Raw genomic sequence first — 21,713 nt, 5'->3', positions numbered from 1 at the left:
CCAGAGGCCCGGCCCATCTTACTGCTTCCCATCTGATCCTGAGTTGCTGAGATTTATTACAATCATGCTCTCTGTGAGCCTTTTGCAATATATAGTGCCACTGATAGATGAGAATCTGAAGAAAATACAGGTCCCTAATTCCTTATCTAAAACTCTTGTGCCTACTGTATTTCAGAATTCCATTTTTGTTTTTGGTGTGGTGTTTTTTTGTTTGTTTGTTTGTTTGTGTTTAAGAGAAGTAGCGTTGTGTGTATGTTATATATCATGACTCCAGTTGGGTCTGAGAAAGGAACCCATAATCAGGCCCACTATTGTATCTGTAGCAAAATGTGTAAATGCTCATGTTGTATTGGAGAGAGACAGACAAATAGTTTTGCTGCCCACCAAATTTGATTTTTTTCACACCTTTTAAAAATTCATAATTATGGAGTAAAGATTTGGACCATATCTCTTAATTATAGTGTGAAAGTCATTTCTCCTTTTTCTGAAATTCCACTCAGTTGTGAATTTCTTGCTCTGAGGTCTTTGAAACCCATCAAAAGTTATAGTTGATACAGTCATTTGAAATAATTCTTGCTGAATGCCTTCAGTTCTGCTCTCTAAATGAAGTAAGTCCATTGCCAGAACATAAGGTCTAAATCTTGAAAGAGGTGATTAATAAAAGAATGCTATTGTGTGCCCCCAAATATAACTCTCAGTAATAAACAACCAACATCAAAAAAATAAAAAAATTTCACAGTTGGGCACATTTTTGAGGTCTGTAATACCCAAAAACTAACCTACTCTGGTTTCTCTAACATGCATTTCACATAAATCAGACCGGAGATAAATGGCTTTTTAAATTGCGTGATTGTGTGAAATTTGCCAGAAGAAAATTAAGTATTTCCCCTTGAAGGAACAAAATATAATAAATAATGTTTACGGCTGGGTTTTTTTTCCTGCGCTCAGATTTACTGAGAAGGGGAACTTGGAAGTGCTTCTTTTCACTATTCAGAGCAAGATGCGGGCCAACAATCAGAAGGTCTACATGCCCCGGGAGGGGAAACTCATCTCTGATATTAACAAGGTAAAACCGTCTCTGTTCAGGCCCCATCCTCGTAGACTTGAGGTTCTGTCATTGGGCCTCGATTGCTGATAGGGCAGCAGGCCCAAGGGTTCTTTCCTGCCTGCTGAATTAAGGGGCAGCTGTTGCTGGGGACTGCAGGGGGTCAAGGGAATAACGTGTGCTCGGCTGATCTGTTGGAGGTTTGGGTAGAATGTTAGACTTTATCAAACCAGCTTGGGTGCTGCCTGTTTGCCTTGTTATTCTCATCAGTCAGAGGCATTTGACTCAAACATCTTTAAATTGCAGAAGGGATAACACAAAACATGATTTCATGTACCTGGAATCTCTAGTGGCTGGGGCTTGGGGTTTTGGCTCTTGTATCAGAGAAGCTGTTATATTAGACAGTCTCTGTTATCATGCCCGTTGTGTCTGTGGTTGTAGAAGTTCACAGTGGGCATTATTTCCAAGAACAGATTTGAAAAATTTAGAACTTTGGTCATTGTTACCTGTTTAGATTCTTTTAAGTTGAATTTTTTTAAACATTTAGTATGATATATTTCATAGAAATATATTTAACATGTACAGTTAGTAAGGATTTGGGGGAAAATATACTCAGATACATGAATTAAAAACAAGTGGCACAGGATGAGGTGAATGAAAGTCATAATAAGATTTCTTCCTGAGAGAAATCATTTCCTTTTTTATATGACCAGAGCTGTTAGAAGTTGTTATTATTTTGTTTCCTCTCAGTTAAAGAGATATATGGTTTAGTTATATTGCTCTGTATCTGCACTGTTTCGTTTTCCAAGTACAACACAGGATCTTTAGATTTAGATAAGAAAGCATGTTCCCACGAGGCTAAACTGAGGAAAAAAATCCTATTTTTTTTCTCAAGGCTTAAGAGTCAACAAAGATGGGAACGGGATTTCCCTTTTAAGTTCTTGGGTCTTTTGGAGATTGTGTGTGTGTGTGTGTGTGTGTGTTTTGTTTTGTTTTTGAGAAATACTAGCTGTTGACTGTCACCAAGGGAAGTTCCTTGAACCTTGCAAGAAACTGTTCTGTCTCACTTCTGTAGGCCTGGGAAAGACTGGAAAAGGCGGAACACGAGCGAGAACTGGCTCTGCGGAATGAGCTCATAAGACAGGAGAAACTGGAACAGCTCGCCCGCCGGTTCGACCGCAAGGCAGCTATGAGGGAGACGTGGCTGAGCGAGAACCAGCGTCTGGTGTCTCAGGTCCTGCTCTAGACACTGTTCCAGAACCTGCCCCCGGGACGATCTAGAAATGCACACCATCCCCAGGGGCCCCGGGACAGCTGCTTACGAATATCCCAAATTCTGAAGTAACTGTCAGGTCATCCCGCCCCCTTCCCATGAACGGGATGTTTATCATTTCTAATATACTGTCACTTCTCTTTATCTAACGTTTTACAGATCTGGAAGCAGCTCAAGCAGAGTTTGTTTAGAGCCAGTGAGTGTGTGTGTGAACTGTTCATATTTATGTAATTTTCAGAAATTTTCCTCTTTTCCTCAATGTCTGACCAACCAATCCTTCCAGGCAGTTAGACTGGTTATGAACTAAATAAAACTGGCTTAATGTACACCATCACCTGCCCTAGTTTTATTAAGTCAGGTGCTAGGTATGAATAGGACCCCTTTGTAAAGTTGCTGATTTGCTTTGGGCGAGGGGGCATCTGAGCTCAAGCCCAGAGCTTTAAGGGCCCAGGGGATGGTGTTTGGCTTTAAGATCACCACAGACTAAGGTGTGCCCAGAATTCCACCTCTGTTCTGCTTCTTTGTTCCAATTGGATGTTTTTTTCTCTAGGACAACTTTGGATTTGATCTTCCTGCCGTTGAGGCTGCCACAAAAAAGCACGAGGCCATTGAGACGGACATTGCCGCGTACGAGGAACGTGTGCAGGCCGTGGTCGCCGTGGCCCGGGAGCTTGAGGCAGAGAACTACCACGACATCAAGCGCATCACCGCAAGGAAAGACAATGTCATCCGGCTCTGGGAATATCTCCTGGAGCTGCTCAGGGCCCGGAGGCAGCGTCTCGAGATGAACCTGGGGCTGCAGAAGATATTCCAGGAAATGCTCTACATTATGGACTGGATGGATGAAATGAAGGTACGCTGTGACTGAGAGGAGGCCAGAGCTGATCCAATGAGGCCTTCCTTTTCTGGGACCCACCCACTAACCCCCGTAACACCCCCCCCAACATACACTGTGCCCCTTGTCTGACAGCCCACTGTGCAAAGCCAGAGGAGGCCCACATTGCCCTTGGGAAGATTGTTAGCTCACAAGTTAAATGACTTGTGAAGTGTGAAGAAGTTGTAAGTAAGCCCAGTTTTTTGTAGCTGGAGGTCTGATACTGTGATTTAGATCTGATTTACATATATTCCACAGTAGGGAATCAATCAAATTGGGGTTTTCTGTGTTTTTAATTACTTATGGAGTTGAACTAACCTTCCGTCTCACTGATGTATGTGTGAGTGGCTCTGGTGTGGGGGAGGGGCCTGGACAGGTGAGAACGGGGTAGGCATTGAACGGAGCGCAGTTCGGAACCAGGCAGCCAGAGCCCATGTTGTGAGTGCCAGAGCCGCCTCCTCTCCTGAGCCTCCTTTCTTCAAGTGGAGCTCGTATCACCTGCTACCTCGCCCGGCTATAGTGAGGATGAGTGCGGTGTGGTGATGTGTATACGATCCTAGGATGGGGCTCGTTGTAAATAGCTGTCAGTGCCAGTTTGTGCTTCCCCTTCCATGTTGACAGCTGAGCATGGAGTTCAAGCTTTCCCCCTATGCAGGCAGAGACCTGCCACTCTGCTGAAGCCTTGTTGTGCCCATTCGTGTCCTCTGAGGCAGGCCACAGAGTCATCCACGCCATGCAGTTCCCCAGCCGAAAGGCCTTTCACTCCATAGTGGGGTCGGAATAGGGCAGTGTTGGGGTCATACCGTGAAGCCTCCACTATCTCAGTACATTGTGTTCCATTCCCAAGCTTGACCTTGTGCAAGGGATTTCCTTCCCGGATTGTAAGCCCTCACGTTTGGCTTACCTCTGGAGCTGCTCCTGGCAGTGGGACACGATCACCTGATGTGCCGTCAGCCCTCCCTCTTACTTTCCCAGGTTTATGGTGTTCTCATGTGCGGTCTCTCTTGACATATTAAAATAGAAATGTTCATAAAATTTAGCAGAGAGGTGCTTTTCATTTTATGAAACCCCATGCATATTTTAGTTCAGATTGGTCCAGAGGCTTCCTCAGAAGGAAGCGTGAAGTAGAAATTCTATTTGGAGGGAATGTGGGATTAGCCCCCAGATTGACCTGTTGGAAGAAACAGAGGAACATGTTAGTGAGTTCAGGCTTAAACGAAAGAAGCTGTTAGGGGCCTACACAGCCACCCAGCTCTGTTCTTCTTTGGTTACAGATGCAGCTGGTAAGCGTGTCAACTAGATTCTCCTCCCATTGATTGTACACGTGTTGCTGAGGCTCTTGCTGAGGAAAGCATCCCTTTAAGAGGGCAGCAACCTGGAAGAGATTTTTTAAAACTTGGAAGCAAAACAGCTCTATTACCTTTTTGTTCTCCAATAGTTGTTGCTGCAGCAGTTTCCTCTTGGGGCCCTAGTTTATGTTTCATACTGGTTCCCACTCTCCCTCTTTTTCTCCTATCCTGAACATTTTGTTATAAAATTGACCTGCTTATTCCGGGGTAGGTGATCCTTAGTTTGTGGTGTCTCTCCTGATGCAGGCTTTTGGGTTTGGTTTGCTTTGGGCTGGTTTGCGCATTTTCTTCCCCGAAGATGAGGGCAGGGCGGCTTGGTTGCTAGCTGCAAGCTCTCCGAAGACTGTAAGATGCTGAAGTCCAGGCTGCATTCACAGATGTCCTTTCTGTTACCTCTTGTGCACAGGTGCTATTATTGTCTCAAGACTACGGCAAACACTTGCTGGGCGTGGAAGACCTGTTACAGAAGCATGCCCTGGTTGAAGCTGACATTGGCATCCAGGCAGAGCGGGTGAGAGGTGTCAATGCCTCTGCCCAAAAGTTTGCAATGGATGGGGAAGGTAAGGACAAACCATTCCAGATGTTACCTCCTTGTCACCAGAGATCTGTCTTTATAGAAGGAGATGGGTCGTGTGTGGCAGTGGGCTTTTGAAATTACTGTGCTGTTGCGGTTTCCCAGCGGGTTTGTCTGCCTGCATGTTGGGGGTACATGAAGTTCAGTGGGGTGGCCCTCTGACCTCTTTAACTCTGTGTTGCTTTTCTCAGATGGATATGTCTTTTCCTTGAATGTTCAAGTGCCACTTGGTCTTGTATGGCTAGATGCTTGGCAGTGAGAGTTTGCTAGACCACACTTGGCAACGGCTGTGTGCCAGCAACCTGTTGTGCATGCTCAGGCATCTCAAGGCTTTTAAACTTGGTTGTACGCACATTTCTTCAAAGGACATTTGGAAGGATTGGGTTTTGTTTCTTATATTTTAAAAACAATTAAACGTCTCTGCCTTCTGTCTTACAATTACATGCTTTTTTGGTTTATAAGTGATCCAAAAAATAATAATAATAATAATAATAATAATAATAAGACACCAGGGCAGGAAGATAATACTTATCATTGCCCCTCTCTCCTCCTCTAGTCAGAATCCTAGAAGGTATTCTGTTGCCTCATAGCATGGCCTTCCTCTTAGAATTGTACTGGTCGTGTAGTAAGAACATGAGGTGCAGCCCCTGCACAAGCAGAAACCCGGGCGAAATTGTCACACATCCATTCCGCCCTTGGCCTTCCACAGGTTACAAGCCCTGCGACCCCCAGGTGATCCGAGACCGCGTGGCCCACATGGAGTTCTGTTACCAAGAGCTTTGCCAGCTGGCAGCTGAGCGCCGGGCCCGCCTAGAAGAGTCCCGTCGCCTCTGGAAGTTCTTCTGGGAGATGGCAGAAGAGGAAGGCTGGATACGGGAGAAGGAGAAGATCCTGTCTTCCGACGATTACGGGAAAGACCTGACCAGCGTCATGCGCCTGCTCAGCAAGCACCGGGCCTTTGAGGACGAGATGAGCGGCCGCAGCGGCCACTTTGAGCAGGCCATCAAAGAAGGTGAAGACATGATCACGGAGGAGCACTTCGGGTCAGAGAAGATCCGAGAGCGGATCATCTACATCCGGGAGCAGTGGGCCAACCTGGAGCAGCTCTCGGCCATCCGGAAGAAGCGCCTGGAGGAGGCCCTGCTGCTGCACCAGTTCCAGGCAGATGCCGACGACATCGACGCGTGGATGCTGGACATTCTCAAGATCGTCTCCAGCAGTGACGTGGGCCATGACGAGTACTCCACCCAATCTCTGGTCAAGAAACACAAGGACGTGGCAGAGGAGATCGCCAACTACAGGCCCACCATCGACGCGCTGCACGAGCAGGCGGGCGCCCTGCCGCGGGAGCACGCAGAGTCCCCAGAGGTCAGGGGCCGGCTTTCGGGCATCGAGGAGCGGTACAAGGAGGTGGCCGAGCTGACGCGGCTGAGGAAGCAGGCGCTGCAGGACACGCTGGCCCTGTACAAGATGTTCAGCGAGGCCGACGCCTGTGAGCTCTGGATCGACGAGAAGGAACAGTGGCTCAACAACATGCAGATCCCAGAGAAGCTGGAGGACCTGGAGGTCATCCAGCACAGGTGAGGGCTGCGCCGGCGCGTCGGGCACCAGCCTGCCTCCTGTGAGCGGTCGTGGCCGAGGAGGTGACTACCCTGTCCAATTGCCTTTTCAGATTTGAGAGCCTAGAACCGGAAATGAACAACCAGGCTTCCCGGGTCGCCGTGGTAAACCAGATTGCACGACAGCTGATGCACAGTGGCCACCCGAGTGAGAAGGAAATCAAAGCCCAGCAGGACAAACTGAACACGAGGTGAGCGGGAGGCCAGCGGTGTGTCGCGGGAGGGTGAGTCACTCGCTGAGCCTTGCTGTCAAGAATTTCCTGTACCCGGTCACTGGCATTGTAGTGCTGATGTCATGGCATTGGCATGTGCCTTTTGACATACCCTAATTGTGCAAAAAGTGTCTTTCGGGATGATGTAATTCAGAGTAGCCTGGCACCTGCCCCTCCCCACACCACAAGTTGGGCCCTTGGTGAGGCATCAAGGTGGTTCCCATGCTGTCTCTCTTAATGGAATGGTTTCTGGGATAGGATTTAGGCATGTTTGAGACATAATTGGCCAATGCATGTCCTGAGTATTAAGGTAGACCTTTGTCTGGGTCTAAGCTCTCTGCTGAGGAAACACATTTGAGTAAGTGGTGGTGGCAGGATGGCCTCAGCTCTAGAGGTTACAGTCAGGTGCTGGGTTTGGAAAATGTCCAGTAGGTGCAGCTCAGAGATGAGTAAGGTATGTATGGCAGGTGTGAATTAATTGACTCTTTGGGGGACAGATGTGTTATGGCTCATGTTGGAGCTCTTTAAAAAGCCCCTCTTCCTCTCAGGCTTTTCCCAGATCATAGTGCATCCCTGAGCTGTTTTGATAACATTTGACATCCATATACTGAGTGAGATGATTTTCCCAAGTGTGCAGTTGAGAAAGGTAGAGGGGAGGAAAGTGTAGCCTTGTCCGTAGTTAAGAACTTCATTTTCCAGCCACGAGCTGCCAGCCTTTCACACTGCTCTCTCTGCTGCCCCTGCATCCACAGATGGAGTCAGTTCAGAGAACTCGTTGACAGAAAAAAGGATGCCCTTCTCTCTGCCCTGAGCATACAGAACTACCACCTCGAGTGCAATGAAACCAAATCGTGGATTCGGGAGAAGACCAAGGTGATCGAATCCACCCAGGACCTGGGCAACGACCTGGCTGGCGTCATGGCCCTGCAGCGCAAGCTGACCGGCATGGAGCGGGACTTGGTGGCCATCGAGGCGAAGCTGAGTGACCTGCAGAAGGAGGCGGAGAAGCTGGAGTCTGAGCATCCCGACCAGGCCCAGGCCATCCTGTCTCGGCTGGCCGAGATCAGCGACGTGTGGGAGGAGATGAAGACCACTCTGAAGAACCGCGAGGCCTCCCTGGGCGAGGCCAGCAAGCTGCAGCAGTTCCTGCGGGACCTGGACGACTTCCAGTCCTGGCTCTCCAGGACCCAGACGGCCATCGCGTCGGAAGACATGCCCAACACCCTGACTGAGGCGGAGAAGCTCCTCACGCAGCACGAGAACATCAAAAACGAGATCGACAACTACGAGGAGGACTACCAGAAGATGCGGGACATGGGCGAGATGGTCACCCAGGGCCAGACCGACGCCCAGTACATGTTTCTGCGGCAGCGGCTGCAGGCCCTGGACACGGGATGGAACGAGCTGCACAAGATGTGGGAGAACAGGCAGAACCTCCTCTCCCAGTCCCATGCCTACCAGCAGTTCCTCAGGGACACCAAGCAGGCCGAGGCCTTTCTTAACAACCAGGTAGCGTTCGTCCGCAGCCTTTGACTTCCTTCCTCCTCGAGCGGGCCTGGTTGCCTTTAGAAACATTCTGGCCACAGCTGCTCGTTTAAACACTCCTGTGTGAAATCAGAAGGGTGCTTTAGAGACATTTTTTCCCCCTGACTTTTCAGGCATTGAAACCTATCACAGGAAGAGAACAGGGATTGATTCCCCTAGGAGCTGTCTTACTTTGCAAGGTGCAATTCTGTTTCAACTGCTGCAGATCCCTTAGTGTTCATAGCATGTCCTCGTAGCACCTCATTAAATTGGCTATATTCTATGAGCTATTCATCCACTTTAAAAGGTACAGAGAGAGGATTTGGGGGAAGGGGGTGACCATCTGTCTTTACCTGATGACACAGAACCAAGAGGTTGGAGAAAGAAGAAGAGCTGGGGATGGCCAACAACCTCGGGTTAACCTGTTGTAAAAGACTGAGTTTGGAGGGTATGTTGCTGCTGCCTTCATGGCCACATGAGAGGACCCTGTGGCTGAGGGACAAAGCTTTGCTTACTTTCCTCATTCACTCTGGGGGGGAAATGCAGAGCATTTAACCACTTAGGAAAATTTAGTCACTTACGGTGTCCCACTGGGTTTTCCTTCCTTCCCAGCTTTTCATTTTATCAGATTCAATAGATAATTTGCTGGTGGTGGAGCAAGTCTGGTGAAGGGTGAGGCATGGCGGCGCAGGACACGGGAAGGAGTGTTTTTGTTACGCTGAAAGTGAGTCGCATTTCATAGTGGCTCATTCTTCTGTGGCTTTTTTTCTCCCCTTTTTTTAAATAAGGAATATGTTTTGGCCCATACCGAAATGCCCACCACCTTGGAAGGAGCTGAAGCAGCTATTAAAAAGCAAGAGGACTTCATGACCACCATGGATGCCAACGAGGAGAAGATCAATGCCGTGGTGGAGACCGGCCGGCGGCTGGTGAGCGACGGGAACATCAACTCGGATCGCATCCAGGAGAAGGTGGACTCTATCGATGACAGGTACGGCGGCCTCGGGTTCTTAAGGGAACCTTGCACCCTGGAACTCTCAAGCGTCTTAGTCACTGACCCAAAGTCCTTGCAGCTGGAGGTACAAATTTCCCAATGGGTGGGATGTGGGAAACTAGCAGAATTGAACCACCTGTCACTGAAAATCGGTGGGCAACAAACAGCTGGCTGGGATTGTGGTTCTCATTGTAAGACATGTACGGGTGTCCACAAAAGGAAGGACACCACACTAATCCTTACCCAGACTTAGGAGAGCAGTAATGCTCAGGAGCACTCCGGTGTAAGCCATGTCCTTCCTGCGTCGGCACAAGCATGTTGCCTGATGGGACCCTGACAGCTAGACACTTCCCCAGCCAAGCCCACATTTGCCTCTGTCCACCCAAGACTCCTATGACTCCTGTCAGGAGGGAGAGGGGAAGGGGGTGAGGTTTGCTTGCCCTGAGGACCTGGCAGAGCAAAAGAACGTTTATCAGGCCTTTCTTGGAAAACTGGCTTGCATAATGCTGAGTAGGGTCTTTCTCATGCTGAAAGAAAAGGCCCCTTTCCTCTTCCTCCAAGGCATCTATGATTGGATGCTCTTGTTTCATATTTATTTATTTATTTATTTATTCATTCATCTGCAGTTCTAAAAGGTTTTTCTCCCTGATTGAAGAACAGTGTGCTCTGTTTGGCTTTCACCCCTAATTCTTGCCCTGCCTTAGTTATTACTGAGGTGGGAGGTCAGGGCAGATCAGGGTTTGGATGCACTGGCACAGGCTGGCCACTTGAGCCTGCTCCGTCCGACCCGTGCAGCCAGCCACTAGCCTCTGTTGCAAGTGATCTCTGGTCCCAGATGGGGCTGGACTGAAGGGCTTATTGTGAGACTAATGTCACTGAGGAATAAGCTTTTCCCCAGCACTTCTTTGGCCTCCAAGTACAGTGAACAGGAAGAACTTCTTGCCTAGAATGTTTCCTTGCTTACCGTAGTCAGGAGGGTCTGTTGGGGCCCTGGGACCCCGGGCCAGATTAACTTTTTATGATTTGGGGTAGAAAGGGGAATTACTCTTTCCCCATAAAGCATCCTGGTCTTTCTCACTGATTAAGAGCCTAAACCATGTTTGTTCCAAAGGTGCTACTATGGAATAGGGTATAACATACATTAATTATAATTTTTAATCTGTTGCTTTTAATTTAAAACAACTATAAGAAAGAAAAACATTCCCTCCACCAAACCCTCCTTAAATGAGTGTGAGAGGCAAGGATTCGGCAAGGCATTCTTAACCTAGGCAGTGATTGGCAAACCGTGGCTCTTTGGCCCTTAACTGTGGCTCTTCCACAAAAGACCACGTGCAGGTGCTACCTCGATAAGGAATGTACCTACCTATATAGTTTAAGTTTAAAAAATTTGGCTCTCAAAAGAAATTTCAATCATTGTACTATTGATATTTGGCTCTGTTGACAAATGAGTTTGCCGACCACTGACCTAGAGGAAAAGAATTTCCCTCTTCCTTAATGTTAAAGCTCTCGTTGTTTTGTAAATATGATACCCTGTGCTCCTCTGTTAGACGCACACAGCTGGTTTCCTGAGGGGGACTTGGGCTCTAGGGACACATGCGTTCAGGCTGGCCTGCAGCTGCCGCAGCTTCCCACATGTATTTATATGCCCCCTGGTGCTGCAGCTGAGAAAGGTTATTGGAGACAGGTGATGCTGTCAAGGCTGGAGACTCCTGGATCTGAGAGAACATTTCAGCAGCTCTCAGTTGTGGCTTAACCTTCCTTTTGTCCTTGACTGAGCACTGGGGTTCCAGAGTCTCCATAGGATTTCTGGTTTCAGAAAAGGAATGGGAGGAGGATCCTCTGCTCTTCACAAGCACAAGGAAGGTTGGGGGTGGGGGTGTTAACCATTGACCTGCTCAGGGGAGGACTGTGGCTGGTGTTACCGAATTCTGGTTTCACTTGAACGTCCCCGGAGGCCTCAAGATCTGAAACTGACCTCAGAGGATACTTGTCTGTTATAAATATACACAAATCTGAGTTCCAGGTGCCATAGGGGCACGAGCTAAGTAAATACCTGGACCTGCAGATTGAATCCCCTGTCCAGATACATTCTGAGGCTCTTCTCAAGCTATTTCCATAGAATGCAAAATCATAATGTGCTTACATTCCCAAAATCTTGTCAATTACCACAGAGTTTGTTAAAATGAGAAAGTACCAGAACAAAGACACTGACTCTTAACAAATGTGGGTGGGGTACAAGTGACCTTTCAAGTGCTTGTGACTGGATCGAAAAGAGCCCTCTGCCCCCGCCTGCCCCCAGCTGTCCCGGGCTGCGCTTCCTGGCGCAAATGGGAATTCAAGCCATAAGGAAATCCTGGGAGAGCAGGAGCAGTATTGAGCTTCATAAAGCCAGTTTCTATCTCCCGTCTGAAGAAAACCTTAAAAATTCCCAGCCCTTTTCACCGAGGCACCTGTGCTTCTTTTCACAAGAACCAGAGTTTAACCTAACATTTGCCTCACGTGAAAAGGGAGCTTTTGAGTCTTAAGGTAGAGTTAGGAGGTGAGAGATGGAAATAAAGCAAGAGCTTTAACCGTGCCCTCAAAGAGACTCTTAGGGCTGTGGGAAATGACAGCCACGTTTTAGAGACGGTCCTTCCCTATAATTAAATCCACGGTCCTGCTTTGAAAGGCTACCCTAAGTTTCACTTCCCATGAACGATTTCGGTTGTCACCAGTAAACAGTTAAACCACACACACTTCTCTTGAGGTTTTTCTGAGTCAACAGCCGTCTCAGCCGGCTGCGTGGCCGTGTCTCGCTCTGCAGGGCACACCAGTCACAGGGCATCACCTTGCCCTTCCCATAGATCTGTGTCGTTAGGACATGCCCTGCGTCCCCAGTTAGCTTTTCCTCCTTCCTGGTCCCACTCTCAGAGAACGCTTGTCCAGGCAGATACCTGGTGGGCAGCCACATGAGGCTTGGTTATCTAAGAAATGTGTTCAGGATTCTGCCAGGTTGTGTTTCTCCCTTAGTGAATCTTCTCGGTGTTTGGAACTGATTTTACTTTTGCGTCCTTCTGTAACTGCCAGCATCTGTGGTTCTTCTGGCCAGGAGTCGTGGTGCTTTTGTGTGGGGCGGTGGGAGGCAGTCGGCCTTTCGTTCAGGGCTTTTCACTCTTGCATTTTGTCACTAATTCCAACTCAAATTACCTCCTTCCTGACAGTTTGCTTTATTATCTTAAAACCCCTACAAATAGTGACTGGAATTTGAGGGTAGGGCACTTGAAGAGCTTTTCTTGAGACATTCCTTCTTCTCCCACATTTTTAGATGACTTAATTCCTTTAGCCAAAATTCACTAACAGCATTAAAAACTTTATTTTTAATTTTTGGTCTCTGAGAAAGGATAGCATAGCAGTGAAATAAAGGAGATTGCCCTTTATTTACAGTATGTTATCAAAGCAATAGAATGTCTAAAAGTGGAGGGGAAACTGCCATTCATTTTATCCTGACTGAGCACATGCCATTTTAGTTTCCACCTTCTCATCTGTGCTTTAGCGTTTTATCATTGAATTATGCATAAGCTCTTTTTATTTAGCGTTACATAAGAAATATTTTTCTAGTTTTGCATTTTGCCTAAGTGGTATAAGCATATTATGATTCCTTTTCCTGAAGCTGTGGAACACCTTTCAACTATAAAAAAAAATGTAAAGAGTCATTTTGTGTCTGTGGTAGATAGCTGACAGTGTTGTTTAATTCACGTGGCTCCTGTCCTGCAGTCACTGGTACCTGTGGGAGCTGAGGGCATTCCTCTGGTTCCCCAGACAGATGGCAGCTGTAGTGCCACTCTGTCCCTTGTGCTGCCAGCACTCACCGAGGACCGTGTGACACGTGGCCTTGCTCTAAGATCTTTCTTTCTTTCTTTCTTTTTTTTTTTTTTTTACAGGGACAGAGAGAGAGTCAGAGGGGTAGACAGGGACAGACAGACAGGAATGGAGACAGATGAGAAGCATCAATCATTAGTTTTTCGTTGCGCGTTGTGACTTCTTAGTTGTTCATTGATTGCTTTCTCATATGTGCCTTGACCGTGGGCCTTCAGCAGACTGAGTAAGCCCTTGCTGGAGCCAGCGACTCTGGGTCCAAGCTGGTGGGCTTTTGCTCAAGCCAGATGAGCCCGCACTCAAGCTGGTGACCTCGGGGTCTCGAACCTGGGTCCTTCCACATCCCAGTCCAACGCTCTATCCACTGCGCCACTGCCTGGTCAGGCTAAGATCTTTCTTGATATTCCCTGAGGAGGGTTCTTTAAGAGTCAGTCAGCAGCAAGTGCTCACCAAGCTGCTCTTTTTTTGTTTGTGGAAAATCAGAGTTTGTGTCCTTTCCCATCCCTGATGAGAGACCTTGCCCCAGGCATGTGAGCAGGAAACTGCTTTGAGAAGCAAAGTGAAGAACTGGGACCTTTCTGTCTGCACCCTTTCTCAGCCTCTCGAATGCCCTGCATGGAGGCTGGCCGCCTTGGGTTACGCCAGTGTCAGGGGAGCTTGCTGTGGGAGTCTGGGTGTGGGATAGCTTTCCCCCGTTTCACGGGAGCCATGAAGCAGCTGTTGTTTTCACAGCATTCACATAGCTGTTCAGTTTTCGGTAGAGAAACTACACCACTGGGTGGGGGAAGGAAATTTGCCGATGAGTTCTGGCCCCTCTGCAGTGTGTGCGAAGAAGCCATGTACGATGTTCAAATGGGCGAGCAGGCACCCTGCTCCTTCCAGCTCTTACTGTTTTTTTCTGTTTAAGGTTTTATGCTTTTAACTTCTTTAAACCTTGGTTATACTTACCTATTAATAATAAAAAGTAGGTAATCTACCTACCTGTGAGTAGGTAGATAATCTCACAGGTCTTAAAGTTTCCATTTCTGATTTATTAGTGTTTTCGGTGAGTTTTTCTCGAGACAGGAATCCAGTTATCACAGTATGTTAATTATCTGTATTTTCCTAGCCATGCACATGTCCTGTCACCCTTTTACAAGTTTCTTAAATACAGGCTTCAGATTCTTTCACAATGCCTAAAATGGGGATTTGTATAGATTACAAGCTCAGACCCCCCCTCCCCCACAGATTAGGAAGTGTGGGGTTTGTACCGCTCATTTGACTGCATTCTTGGCCTGTCGTGTAACTTGGACAGGTGTTTTGCTCTCCCGTACTATGGCTCACAGTTTGGAGGATGCTGGCCACTCTTGTTTATCTTGTCTCCTTGATGTAAGTAAGAACTTTTAGCAAACTGTTTTCAGCATATGCACACACACTACATATATATACATATAGAAACCCAGGAAAGAGACTGAATTATGAAATCTGTGTTTCAAGATTCTCTGATTCCTTTATTAAAAAATGTTCTTGTCATCATTATAACAGGCACAGGAAGAATCGTGAGGCAGCCAGTGAGCTTTTGATGAGATTGAAGGACAACAGGGATCTTCAGAAATTCCTGCAAGACTGTCAGGAGGTATGTCTCCCTCTCCCCTCTCCCTTCCTGGTTGCTAGCGGGCGCCAGCCAGCATTTGGCAGAAGAGCTCCTGGAATAAAACTGAGGCCAGAAGTTTATAGCCCATGTGATTTTTCAGGTGAGGCAGTGTGGTGCCATGTTTGTTTTCCTACCTACAAGTTATTACTTAGAGTAACTAGATTTTTATAATCTGTAATATCATAGTCTAGAGTTGTGCCATTCGTTACGGTGGACACTTGCCACATGTGGCTGTTTCATCTTAAGTTAATTATATTTAAATAAAATTCAGAGAGCAGTTCTTCCATCTTCCAGCTGTATTTTAAGTGCTCAGTAGCCGCCTGTGATTGGTGGCTGCCATATTGGACAACGCAGATGTAGGACGTTTTCCACCATCTGAGAAACTTATACCAGACAGTGATGTCCTAGAATAGTCTATAACCTAAAAGCATTTAATATTTTAACTATTTAAAGTCATACCCATTCTTTCCAATGGAATGGAAGGAAAGAACTAAAAGGAACTGGAACTGGGTGCCCAGGTAAGAAGCAGAGGTTTTCTTTAAAAAGGCATACTGGGCCCTGGCCGGTTGGCTCAGCGGTAGAGCATCGGCCTAGCGTGCGGAGGACCCGGGTTCGATTCCCGGCCAGGGCACACAGGAGAAGCGCCCATTTGCTTCTCCACCCCTCTGCCGCGCTTTCCTCTCTGTCTCTCTCTTCCCCTCCCGCAGCCAAGGCTCCATTGGAGCAAAGATGGCCCAGGCGCTGGGGATGGCTCTGTGGCCTCTGCCTCAGGCGCTAGAGTGGCTCTGGTCGCAACATGGCGACGCCCAGGATGGGCAGAGCATCGCCCCCTGGTGGGCAGAGCGTCGCCCCTGGTGGGCGTGCCGGGTGGATCCCGGTCGGGCGCATGCTGGAGTCTGTCTGACTGTCTCTCCCTGTTTCCAGCTTCAGAAAAATGAAAGAAAAAAAAATAAAAAAATAAAAAAAATAAAAAGGCATACTGAGTTTCTTACTCACTTCAGACCTTAAAGTATCCATCTTTCAGCCCCCTTAGATTTGTGTCTAATATGCCAAGAGCAACAAGCCTGGTTTCAAACCCTGAGTTTTCACATGTGGTGTTAATCTGGTGGTTCTCATACTGCTTCATGCTCCCTTGGTGCAGGCACACACAACTTGGAAAACTAAAGTTAGCCAGAAAAATGCCGTCTTTCTGCAAGCTTAGTTGGAGACAAACATGTAGCTGACTTCACATGTGTGAGTTCACGAGCGCATCATGTTTCTCTGTCTGCCAGAGAACAGTGGCCCTCTCTGGTGTTTTAGACCAAGTTCCCTGGGAGGCAGCAGTGGGATGAAGACTATCCAAGGGAAGCTGTAGGGACTGTGGGCATGAGCAGGGGAGGGCGTGAGGGGATGAGGTCGGGTTGTATGCTCAGAACGTGACTCAGATCATCAGAAACGCCTGTCATCAAATGTGCAGCTCTGTGTTAAAAGAAATAGGGCTCTAATGACAATTGTGTTAGATTGTCTGTGACAGAAGCAGTCTTTCATGTCCATTACACAGCTGTCTTATTGTGAATCTTACAGCGTGCCGCAGCAGCCAGACCTTAAGAAGGAAAGCACCTGAACTGTGTAGTTTAGGGGCTGTCAGCTTTCAGCACCACATTGCTGAATCTGGGTCTCTGGGGACTTACCTGGAGCCAGACAGGCTGAGGACAGGAGTACCTCTTCAAGTGCCACTGGAGCATTAATAACCCATTTGAATAGGGTGCTCATTTAAAAGAAGCATTCATGTCCCAAGACGGGGCATTAAGGAGACTAATGGGATCACAAGTTAACTGTGGGGAGATGCAGTGAATAACAAGTGGCCCTTTAGCATTGGAGGGAGTCAAAGGAATCAGGAGATGTTTGTAGCCTGGGCTGTACCTTCCACGCATGGGAGGTCCCTGTATAACTTTGATGTTTCCCTTGAAGCACCATCAGGCTGTCTGGGGGGAAATGGAGAGTAATAGTGGGCTTTCATGCTCTTGCTTAAAGGGCAAGTTAACAAGGTGAAATTCACTGACCTGACCATGGTGAAACCTGGGCTAAATAAGATGAATGCCAGGAAATGAGCAGGCAGTTGGGAGGACATAAAGAGCTCTGGGGAGAAACCTGGTTGAAATTTCCAGCCCTTGTTTTCCATTTACGTAAATAGATTCTTATTCATAAATAGAGATGTGTAGGAAAAGTAAACAGATAAAATGATAGTGCTTCCCAGTGGAATCACAGCATATAACCTTAATAAGTCTTTGATCTTTGCTAACACTTGTTTGAAACTGGCATTCTTGGTTGCAAGGAGTCCACTCCTTACACACCAGTGACTGTAAACTATGCAGAAAGGTGTAGGCTGGGCTTGCGTGTCTCAGAGATGATTTGCAGGTCTCCTTGTGACTGCTTGGCCACATCTCCTGGATTTGTCTTTTCTTTCCTTGACTCTCATTATTTCAGTACAAACATAGTATCTGCCGGGGGTGTCAGATGTCCCACATCAGCGTATACATTTTTTTACATGACGATGGAATTTAGGTCAGGTTTGGAGTTTCAAAATCCTTGGAGTTTGAAGTACAAGCAAAGGGGTGCTATGTACTGTATTTCCCCATGTATAAGACTGTTCCATGTATAAGACACACCTTAATTTGGGGGCCCGAAATTTGAAAAAAAGATGTATTACATTAAGTTATTAAACTCGTTTTATTCATCATAAAATTCATACAACTCCTCATCACTGTCACAAGTCCCGTCCATTAGCTTGTCCTCATCTGTGTCAGATGACAAATCAGTGTCTTCATATCAGTGGTAGTCAACCTGGTCCCTACCGCCCACTAGTGGTCGTTCCAGTGGGTCGTTCCATGGTGGGTGGTAGCGGAGCAACCAAAGTATAAATAAAAAGATAGATTTAACTATAGTAAGTTGTTTTATAAAGATTTATTCTGCCAAACTTCGAAAATCCAACATATAGTACTTGGTAAGTAATTATTATTATATGCTTTAACTTGCTGTAACTCTGCTTTATAAATTTTATAAAGTTACTTCCCTACTTTACAAATCACCATTACTGTGGAACCATTGGGTGGTTAGAAAATTTTACTACTAACAGAGATACAAAAGTGGGCGGTAGGTATAAAAAGGTTGACTATCCCTGCTTCATGTATTGCCTCGTCCTCAGTTCCATCTGTAGCATTTGAAATGCCACACTTCTACAACCGCTGTATAAGACGCACCCAGTTTTTAGACCCCAAATATTTTCTGGGAAATGTGCGTCTTATACATGGGGATTACGGTATTATTCTATCATTCAGCCTCATTTTAAGCCAGAATTTCTGAGAATGGCATTCATGTATAGACGAGCCCTACATTTGAAAATCTGTGTATTAGGCTGGTAAATATTTACAGAACACCCAGAGGTCAGATTTAATACCATCACCATCTTAGTATTGTTCAGGTCAGACAATTCCACGTTGTCTCTGTCACACTCCCACGTGGTACCTGGCTAAGGCAGGCATCGGTTATGGAATCTGCTGCTGTTGCCCCACCCCCACCCCCACCCCAGACACTGCCTGAGTGGGACACTCTCTGCAGCACTGATACAGTGAGGATGAGCAGGGACCCACCAGTTCAGTTATAGGTAGAAAGTTACAAAGAGCCTCATAGTTCTAGTAGTGTTGTTTTAATGTGATATACTGAAAAAGGAATGATTTAAAAGATACTATTTTATATTTTATTCCCTCACACAATACTTCCTGTTTTCTAAAATGGATCCTTTTTTTTTTTTTTTTAAGGAGAGAGGTATGACTGGACGGCTGTGGCACAGGGATAGAGAGCATGCTTTGCCTTTAGCTTAATTCAGTGATCAAAGCATTTTTTCTGTCCTTTTCCAGTCTGCAGTGTTTTCGAGAGAGAATGAGTGTATCTCACATGACCTTTGTCGGTGCCCACAGATAATAGCTGCAGCTCTGCTTCCAGCGTGCTCATGAAGGGCTCCATGAACTGGCAGGTTCCATAGACCCGCTCCATTGATCTGCGGCGCGTGATGCTTTATCTGTAGGATGATGTGTTCAGCAAAGAACAGATTTGTTTATAAGCCTCTGATTTTTATATAGCTTTTTTTTTTAGTCTCTCTTGGGTAGATAGCTATGAATAGCAAATATATGTGAATATATGAACATCCTTGGCATTTTAGATAAATTATTTTATTGTGTTTATGTGTAGGGGGTGGTGTACAAAATAAAGGGGGAAATATTATGGTTTGGCTTCCTTTTAATCTATTATTCCCTTAGGTTGAATGAATGGCTGTTGTGTTTCAGTTAATTGGCCACAGTATGCCCAAATGACTAGAAAATAGGTGGTAAATTCTTATAAAGTAGGAAATTGAGTGTCTGTTGTCTTGTAGCAAATCTGTGGTCTTTGCTTACAGGGGTTTTTGTGAGACTTACAGGTTTTCCCCCTCAGTAAAGAGTGATATCAAAGGTCTCTCCACCTTTTGCTTCCAAACCCCACCCCTCCCGCATGGTGGGCGAGGAGCCTGAGAAAGGTAGAGATGGTGCAGGGAGTTCATGCGTTCATGGCCAGGGCTCCTCCTGTGACCTACATTGTCCCCCTTAACGTCCTTCCCAAAGGACAGGCTTTCTGTTGTTTAAGGAAATTTATGGGGAATCCTTTCCCAGCAGCAGCCCAGAGTACAAGTGAATGGCCTCAGAAATAATGATTCTGTGAGGGTTTCTGTTGGCCTTTATGTGCCATTTCTAAACTTTTGGAGATAGGGCCATGAAGAAGTTCAGGTGCAGATTTGTTGTGGCAGCAACTGGTGTAAAAGTGGGCATCTCATGGCCACAGGGGAGAAGGGACACTGTCCCTGAAGACATTCCTATCTGCTTGCAGGCCAACGCTGTATTCCTCTGTGTGTCTTCCACCTGGGCAAACAAAAGCTCCTCGTCTGTGTGCAGGGTAGGAACCAGGACCCTGGCCGTGCCCGCTGCAGGCAGGCTGTAGGAGCTGGGCGAAGCGGGGTGAGAGCCGCAGGAAAAGTGTGTCCAGGGCCCAGGGCTGGCCGAATCCCAGCCCGAACCTCAGGGGATAACTCCCCTCTCAGATCTGTCAGCAGCTGGCAGGCTCTGTGAGGCTTTCCAGAGTCCAGATCCAAGTAGACTTGTTGGGTCTCAAAATCAAGTCCTGTGAGGTGTTCTTGGTCTGCAGGGAAGGCCCGTTCGAGACCGGTGGCTGTAGGGAAAGGGGGGAGAAAGGGTGTCCTTGCTGCCGTTCTCCTACTGAGAGTGCGTTGTTTGTGCTTTTGGGAATTCCCATAAATAAACCCGTGAAGGGGAGAGCGAGAGGTAAGAGAGCAGGAATTTTGGTGGTTTTATAATAGAATAAAAGTAGGGAGAAAAAATTACCGAGTGGAGTGAAAAACAGTTACTCATGGTTAGCATAATATATATAGTTGGCAAAGGTATTTATTTGGAAGAGAAAAGGATGTGAGTTGGGCTGGTTTAGGTAAGACCTTTAAACACAAGCCTTGGGGGAATGCTGGTTAAGAGTACCAGACGTTTGAAAGCTGGATCAGAGAGCTCTCAGACTTCAGGATTTAATATTAGATACATAGTTTGGAGCAAGGCTCAGGTCCAGCATCCGTAGAGTGGAGATACCTGTTGTGACAGGTCAGAATTATAAAGTCAATATTTGGTTGTCTGTTGACATGGAAACTGAGTAGTGTGTCTCGTAGGACAGTATGACATAACACAACTCTTTCCAGGCAGAGAAAGGGCTGATGTCTCTGATCATGGTCTCTGAAACTTTCCTGTTTTGTTTTGTTTTTTTTCTTTTCTGCCCTTTTCCTAGCTGTCTCTCTGGATCAATGAAAAGATGCTTACGGCCCAGGACATGTCTTACGATGAAGCCAGGAATCTGCACAGTAAATGGCTGAAGCATCAAGCATTCATGGCGGAGCTCGCTTCCAACAAAGAATGGCTTGACAAAATCGAAAAGGTGGGTTAAAGTGTTTGATGAGGCTGCCATTTCCATCCACAGTGTGGCCATGTGGAAATGAGCCGCTTTGTACCTAGCACATTTTCCAGCACATTTGAGTCATGTTTAATCACCTACAAAAGTTACACAGCCAGTAGTCAGCAGTCCTGCCTCCACTTACCCGTCCCTAACTTCAGCCCAGCAGAAACCCAGCCAGCTGGTACAAATGTTCCGTTTATCTTTCCGTGAGTAGTAGGTGTGTAGTTTCTGTTGCTGCACAGGGTGGGCTATGAGCTGGGCAGGGTCCCCACTGTCTTGATCATATTACACGTATACAGCTATGACAGAGATTGGTAGATCCAGTTGTACAGAATTTAGAAATATTAACTTTTTAAATTTCTCTATTTTTTTTTCATTTTATTATTTTTTAATAGTTTTTATTGATTGATTTAGAGAGAGGGAGATCGATTTGTTGTTCCACTTAGTTATGTATTCATTGGCTGATGCTTGTATGTGCCCTGAGTGGGGTGGAACCTGCAGCCATGGTGTGTAGGGATGATGCTCTGACCTACTGAGCTACCTGGCCAGTGTGACTACTGCATTCTAGTCACTGTAATAATTTAAATCTTACTGTTTCAGCACAGGGAGCTTCTGTTCAGTGTAAACATAACTGAACATGAGTGTGATCAAGTTCTCCACCCTCCCTTCTCTTCCTTGAGACTTTTTATATTGTTTCAGACTCTTATCAGTTAAAATAATGCATCTTAGGTTGTTAGCATTGA

General features: G+C 46.6%; 1 protein-coding gene across 4 annotated transcripts in view; it reads left to right on the top strand.

Moving 5' to 3' along the window:
* Window positions 1-21,713, top strand: part of SPTBN1 (spectrin beta, non-erythrocytic 1) — a 215,112-nt gene that overhangs the window by 167,245 nt on the left and 26,154 nt on the right. For all 4 annotated transcript variants that reach the window (XM_066378264.1, XM_066378265.1, XM_066378266.1 and 1 more), the window contains 10 exons: window positions 949-1,066; window positions 2,121-2,279; window positions 2,869-3,171; window positions 4,948-5,101; window positions 5,825-6,695; window positions 6,788-6,925; window positions 7,699-8,455; window positions 9,259-9,461; window positions 14,844-14,934; window positions 20,806-20,952. In XM_066378264.1, coding sequence (XP_066234361.1) covers window positions 949-1,066; window positions 2,121-2,279; window positions 2,869-3,171; window positions 4,948-5,101; window positions 5,825-6,695; window positions 6,788-6,925; window positions 7,699-8,455; window positions 9,259-9,461; window positions 14,844-14,934; window positions 20,806-20,952 — 2,941 coding nt within the window. The remainder of the gene's footprint in view (window positions 1-948; window positions 1,067-2,120; window positions 2,280-2,868; window positions 3,172-4,947; window positions 5,102-5,824; window positions 6,696-6,787; window positions 6,926-7,698; window positions 8,456-9,258; window positions 9,462-14,843; window positions 14,935-20,805; window positions 20,953-21,713) is intronic.

Source organism: Saccopteryx leptura, chromosome 3 (assembly GCF_036850995.1).
Source record: "Saccopteryx leptura isolate mSacLep1 chromosome 3, mSacLep1_pri_phased_curated, whole genome shotgun sequence".
NCBI classification, from domain to species: Eukaryota; Metazoa; Chordata; class Mammalia; order Chiroptera; family Emballonuridae; genus Saccopteryx; species Saccopteryx leptura.
Note: the sequence above shows the minus strand (reverse complement) of the source record. Positions and strands in the feature narration are given on the sequence as shown.